The sequence below is a fragment of the Vicia villosa genome, linkage group LG5 (assembly GCF_029867415.1).
Source record: "Vicia villosa cultivar HV-30 ecotype Madison, WI linkage group LG5, Vvil1.0, whole genome shotgun sequence".
NCBI lineage: Eukaryota > Viridiplantae > Streptophyta > Magnoliopsida > Fabales > Fabaceae > Vicia > Vicia villosa.
In genome coordinates, this window is record NC_081184.1 from 151,851,595 (window position 1) to 151,858,363 (window position 6,769).

Consider the following 6,769-nt stretch of genomic DNA (forward strand, 5'->3'; position numbering starts at 1 on the left):
ATACTCCCACTTTTTGTGTATATCTTTTTCTTTTTCAATATATCTTCTTTATTAAAAATAAAAAAATATTGATCCTTTTAAAAGTATATGTATTTACGTTTTAGGTGATTAAGATAGTTAATTTGATAGATTTATGATAGGAACCTAGATCTAAGAGTACATAAAAAGACAATAAAATAAAACAAACTTTTCTTCTTGATTTCTAAAGGAGGCAACATACACTTATATATTAGGGTTTCATCCTCTAATAGGGCCATGGGCCATACAACTAAACTTGAAATAATAAAACAAACTATAAAATAACTACTTTTGCACCCGTTTAATTTAACACGAAATCCCTTAACAAAACAGACTGCCTTTCTATTCTATTGGGCCTTGTGTGCTGCATAACATAATTGTATTTTGTACCAAAAAATAATAAATTGTATTTAACTAAATAGAGTAATCATTTTCCCTTAATTTTGATATTCAGATATTTTTAGAAATAAGCAATTTTATTGCCGTAACAAGCACGGTCCCGTCTCTCCCTTAAACAGACACGACTTAAAATGGAATGATACAAGTCAACCCATTTTCCATTAGTTACACACTTCCTCTCAATCTGTTCCTATGTTAAAGTGTCTTCAACACTCAACACATACCAATTCTTCACTCATAGACAAAGATGAAAACAGAGACACTGACATTGGTGCTGGTGAATCTAGCGAGTATCATGGAGAGAGCCGATGAATCATTGCTGCCAGGAGTATACAAAGAGGTCGGTGCTGCTCTCAACGTTGACCCCACCGCCTTAGGTTCTCTCACTCTTTTCCGATCCCTTGTTCAATCTCTGTGTTACCCTCTCGCCGCTTACCTCGCCACGCGTCACAACCGTGCTCATGTTATTGCTCTCGGTGCTTTTCTTTGGGCTGCCGCTACATTCCTTGTTGCCGTTTCATCTACCTTCTTACAGGTCCCCACTTCTATTTCTGTTTTATCTTTTTTTTTGGTTTAATTATGTGACTATATTTTGAGTGTTTATATGGTGCCAGAAATATAAATTCAGTATTAGAGTTTGGCCTGTCTCATTGTTACAGAACGGGCTTGTAAGATGAGGGCCGAGGGGTGCTCTCTGTATAGACTCCTATGGGTTCCTATGTAATTGTTAGTAGGTAGTTAGGCAGTTACTCATTTATAAACTCTATTTATAGAGCATGGTGTTGTCATTTGTTTAAACCCTTTTCAATCAATTCAATATGTTTCTAAATATTAAGAATCATCCTTATCAATATGCTTTCTATCTTTCTTATGCATTCAGTGTCAATATGCTCTCTATCTTTCTTATGCATATGATGTTCCTCCTTTTGATCCATGGATTTGTGACATGGTATTAGAGCGATTTTTTACTATTGCAAATGACGCATATGAAGATTTCTTCAATTCAGATTTGAACTGCAAGGAGGAACGTGATGTTGAGGCGGAAACTTCATATTCTCTGCCACCATAAGAACATAACATATGCAATGTTTTTGAATCTACAACAATGGACGAGAACGAGCACTATGAAATCCTTTTCCACTGTTTTGGGCAAAAATCAAATCTCGCTAAACTCAAACCAATAATTGATGGATCAACCATCATGATTGGAGAATCACTTGCCTCTTCCTCCCCTTTGATTCATGGATTCATATTCGTAATGCCATTGGCTATTTAAAAAATGATAAATTGGTAACTCTGAATGTCAATTGAAATGTTTGTAACAATGTATATAGAAATTAGAAAGTTAAGTTTTGCAAATAAAAATGCGAAAGCTATACACATTCCACATAAAATTTGAAGACATTTTCACAATATATTAAATTCTGTAAGTTGTTTGGTGAATGTAGTATATCCTGTTGTTTGGTGAATGTAGTATATCCTTTATCAGTACATCATACAATGACCTTTATGTAGATTTTTTGTCATAAAAAGATCACTATGATTATTTACATAAGACTCTTGCTAACAAATGTTAAGGAACCAAATATAGAAATATTGTTTTGAAAAAGATAATATTACTTTCAATAAATTAAATACACTATTTTCAAGACGATATTTAATTTTTTTAGTCCTTAGCATTTTCCTTTACAAATGGAATTAAAGGCTATGTATGCACCCCACTACTTTGCCATGTCGCCCCATTTTTGTATGGTTATTTTGAAATTGATTGTGTGACATAGAAAAATGGTGGCCTCTCATTGGATGTCATTGAAACAGTGTTACGGCGACAGTGTACAGCCATCAAATTCATTATAAATATGTATAAATATGATTGGCTGATGTTTTCTAACTCCCACTTGTTGCTTTATATGGATTATTAGGTAGCGATTTCAAGAGGTTTAAATGGGATTGGACTTGCCATTGTTACTCCAGCAATTCAGTCCTTGGTTGCTGACTCCACTATTGACAGCAACCGTGGTGTGGCTTTCGGGTGGCTGCAACTAACAGGAAACCTTGGAAGCATCATTGGTGGTCTCTTCGCTATACTTATTGCCTCATCATCATTTGGAGGGATACCTGGTTGGAGAATAGCTTTTCATATGGTTGCATTGATTAGTATCATAGTCGGTATATTAGTACGCATCTTTGCTGACGATCCACATTTTCCTAAGACTGAAGGCATATCTACATCATATCAAACTCCAAGAAAGTCCTTTTATTGTGAAATGAAAGATTTAATAAAAGAAGCGAAATCAGTTATAAAAATTCCATCGTTTCAAATACTTGTGGCTCAGGGAGTCTCTGGATCATTTCCATGGTCTGCTTTGTCGTTTGCCACTCTTTGGTTAGAACTAATAGGCTTTTCCCACATGACAACAGCGTTACTTTGGTCCTTATTTATAGTTGCTGTTTCATTTGGGGGTCTGTTTGGAGGATGGATGGGAGATTTTTTATCCCAAAAATTTCCGAATTCCGGTAGAATAATGTTGTCACAAATAAGCTCGGGTTCAGCCGTTCCTCTAGCAGCAATTTTGTTGTTGGCATTGCCTGATGATCCATCCACTGCTGTCATGCACGGTCTGGTTCTATTCATCATGGGATTGTGCATATCCTGGAATGGCGCAGCAACTAACAAGTATGTATTGACAAATGATCTTGTTAATTTTCTTTAGTTTTGGAATTCCTATGATTCATCATTGGTCATACTCATATCTGCATTTCATTCAGTTTTCTTTGAAATTTAACTGTGTCGGCAGTCCAATATTTGCAGAAATAGTCCCTGAGAAGTCGCGGACGGCTATATATGCTTTGGATAGATCTTTCGAGTCTATATTGGCATCCTTTGCTCCACCTGTTGTTGGAATTTTGGCTCAGCATGTTTATGGTTATAAACCGATTCCTAAAGGATCCTCGGACTCCGTTGAAATTGAAACGGATAGGGAAAATGCTGCATCACTTGCCAAGGCGCTTTATACTGCAATTGGTATTCCTATTGCAATTTGCTGCGTCATCTACTCATTCCTTTATTGCACATACCCGAGGGACAGGGAGCGAGCACGGATGGTTGCGTTAGAAGAATCTGAAATGCACCAGTTAGAAGTGGTGGAGTCCAGAAGCGAAGAATATCGTGAAATTAATGTTTTAGAATCAAATATGCTGAATGGTAAAGAAAGTAGCAAGACTGATCAGAGAAATTATCCAAGGCAAGAGAGCATTGACTTGGATGACGATGATGAGAAAGTTTTGCTGTCCCGGTAGTATTAAACAGTTGCCGGGGATAATGAAGCTTCATCAAGCTCATTTGAAAATCAAGTTGTTTGATATATACAATATGAACGGAAAAACTTGTATAGTTTTTTTGTTACTGATATTTATTTGAGTTATTATACATCAAAAACGAAATTTGGGTAAAAAGATTGACCCCTTCAGTTACAAACAATAAAAACAGAAGATGAATATAGAAAAATAATAAAATCTTTGGACCACTTGTAATGAGGTTTATATTAGAGCATCAACTTGTTATTATATAATTCACCAACTTGTTTATTTTTTATAATTATAGTTATATTAACATAACACAGATCAACACAAATGCACATGGGTTAGCAGGATTTTTGTATATACAAAGGGTGTGCGCGCACATATTGAGGCAACAAAAACAATTGTAGTTGACCATCCATGGCCATCTGAAGTTCACTCTCCAATATGCAGCAGTTCCTCTTTGATGCCTCCATCCTTTCCACTGAACATACACATACATAGTGATAACATCTATAGGTAGATGAAGATGAAGGCAGAGACAGTAACTTTGATGCTGGTGAATCTGGCTGGTATTATGCAGAGAGCGGATGAGTCGTTGCTGCCAGGAGTATATAAAGAGGTTGGTGCTGAACTCAATGCTGACCCAACTGCGTTAGGTTCACTTACTCTTTTCCGATCCCTTGTTCAATCTTTGTGTTATCCTCTCGCTGCTTACCTTGCCACGCGTCACAATCGTGCACATGTGATTGCTCTCGGTGCTTTTCTTTGGGCTGCTGCCACTTTCCTCGTCGCCATCTCCTCCACATTCTTACAGGTTCTCGCCTCTCCTTTCAAAGTTACCTTTGTTTTTGGTTATAGACATAATACATGGATAGTGTGATCTATTTGTTCTCTTTCTTTGGTAATTAGATCTTCGCCTACAATCCTACTAGTTTAAATAATATGATAATCTCCAATCATATTATAATTATAGTTTGGCATAAACATGATTAATTCGTGTTTTCTAACTCTACTTATTGATGATATGGAAGGATCATTTAGGTGGCAATTTCAAGAGGTTTAAATGGCATCGGACTCGCCATTGTGATTCCAGCAATTCAGTCTCTAGTTGCAGACTCCACAATTGATAGCAACCGTGGTGTGGCTTTTGGGTGGCTGCAACTAACAGGAAACCTCGGAAGCATTATCGGTGGTCTCTTCTCAGTACTACTAGCCTCAACATCAATCTTAGGCATATCTGGTTGGAGAATAGCTTTTCATCTGGTTGCATTGATTAGTGTCATAGTTGGTGTATTAGTACGCATCTACGCTAATGATCCACACTTTCCAAACAACGTCGACAAACCTACATCATATCAAACTCCAAAACAGCCCTTTTATTCTGAAATGAAAGATCTAATAAAAGAAGCCAAGTCTGTTATTAAAATTCCATCATTTCAGATAATTGTGGCTCAGGGAGTATTCGGATCATTCCCATGGTCAGGTTTGTCATTCGCCACTCTTTGGTTAGAGCTAATAGGCTTCTCACATGGTACAACGGCAATTCTTTGGACCTTATTTATAATTTCTGCTTCATTGGGGGCTCTGTTTGGAGGATGGTTTGGAGATTTTTTATCCCTACGGTTACCAAACACCGGAAGAATAATGTTGTCGCAAATAAGCGCTGGTTCAGCCGTTCCTCTAGCAGCAATTTTGCTGTTGGCACTGCCCGATGATCCATCCACGGCCTTCATGCATGGCCTTGTTTTAGTCATCATGGGATTCGCTACGGCCTGGAATGCTCCAGCAACTAACAAGTATGTTATGACATTTAGCATTTTTCTAACTTTATTAAGTAATTCAAACTAACAGCTGCGTGGACTGACAGTCCAATATTTGCAGAAATAGTTCCTGAGAAGTCGCGGACAGCTATATATGCTTTGGATCAATCTTTTGAGTCTATATTGCAGTCATTTGCTCCTCCTTTTGTTGGATTATTGGCTCAACATGTGTTTGGTTATAGACCAGTTCCAAAAGGATCCTCAGATTCCGTCGAAATCGAAACAGACAGGAAAAATGCAGCATCACTCTCGAAGGCACTTTGTATTGTTTTTGTAATTCCTTTGACACTATGTGTCTGCATCTACTCATTCCTTTACTGCTCATATCCGAGAGACAGAGACCGGGCAAGAATGGTCGCATTAGAGGAATCAGAAATGCAACAACTAGAGGTGGAAGATTGCACAAGAGAAAGAGGAGACTGTTGTGAAATCCATGTTTTAGAATCAAATGAACTGAATGGTAAAGAAAGTAGCAAGATTGAAGATATAGATTATCCAAGGGATGAGAACATAGACTTAGATGATAATGATGAGAAAGTTTTGTTGTCCAGGTAGTTTACATTTGCAAGGAATTGTGGAGCCTTATTAAACAATTCAAGCCATTTGCAAGGAATTGTGGAGCCTTATTAAACAATTCAAGCCATTTGATCTGGTGTTGGGATCCTCTCTATTTCTCAAAGAAAATGAGGGTTCCATTTAGATAGGAAAATAGAAATACTTCATGCTATGGCTTTTCAGATTTTTTTTTTGTCACGAATAAGAGGGTTGAGGGTTGAAGGAGTTTTCTGGTTTATGCATTTGCATCAAATTTTTTTAAGGGTTAATAGTACTTTACCCCCTGTAATATGAGCGTGTTTCGTTTTACCCCCCTACCGTTGTCAAAGGTAGGTTTTGGCAACGGTTTTTTTGAAAAAACCGTTGCCAAAAGGTAGGGAGGGGGGAAAAGCAAAATTCGCTAACATTACAGGAGAGTGAAGTACTATTAACCCTTTTTTTAAATTGGTGGGGTGAATCGAACTTACCTTAAAGTTCACCACATGCAGTGTCATCTTTTTTTTTTTTCTCTTCATGTTCGTGTTTTGCAAGAGATCTCAAACACGGGATTTAACATAAAATAAAACTTATAAAACTAACATGTGTGTTTTATTATTTATAGCATTCTCTCAAGTTGGTAAATGAATATCAACCATTTCATATTTGTAGATAATTTGGTGGAACGACTCAGTTGA

The 6,769-nt window shown here is 37.1% G+C and overlaps 2 protein-coding genes across 4 annotated transcripts; both read left to right on the forward strand.

Annotated features, from left to right (window-relative positions):
* Window positions 1-492: 492 nt before the first annotated feature.
* On the forward strand, window positions 493-3,861 carry LOC131603221 (uncharacterized). Of its 2 annotated transcripts, none has more exons than XM_058875509.1 (3): window positions 493-952; window positions 2,340-3,094; window positions 3,216-3,861. In XM_058875509.1, exons 1-3 carry the CDS (start codon window positions 665-667, stop codon window positions 3,715-3,717), a joined length of 1,545 nt encoding a protein of 514 aa, XP_058731492.1. In that variant the 5' UTR covers window positions 493-664; the 3' UTR covers window positions 3,718-3,861. The 2 variants fall into 2 exon arrangements, with proteins under 2 accessions (XP_058731492.1, XP_058731493.1); XM_058875510.1 differs by having other exon boundaries at window positions 3,230-3,386.
* A 138-nt stretch (window positions 3,862-3,999) lies between these two features.
* On the forward strand, window positions 4,000-6,769 carry LOC131603220 (uncharacterized). 2 transcript variants are annotated; one of them, XM_058875505.1, is made up of 3 exons: window positions 4,000-4,534; window positions 4,762-5,516; window positions 5,588-6,769. In XM_058875505.1, the coding sequence occupies exons 1-3, from the start codon at window positions 4,241-4,243 to the stop codon at window positions 6,093-6,095; spliced, it is 1,557 nt and encodes a 518-aa protein (XP_058731488.1). In that variant the 5' UTR covers window positions 4,000-4,240; the 3' UTR covers window positions 6,096-6,769. The 2 variants fall into 2 exon arrangements, with proteins under 2 accessions (XP_058731488.1, XP_058731489.1); XM_058875506.1 differs by having other exon boundaries at window positions 5,602-5,753.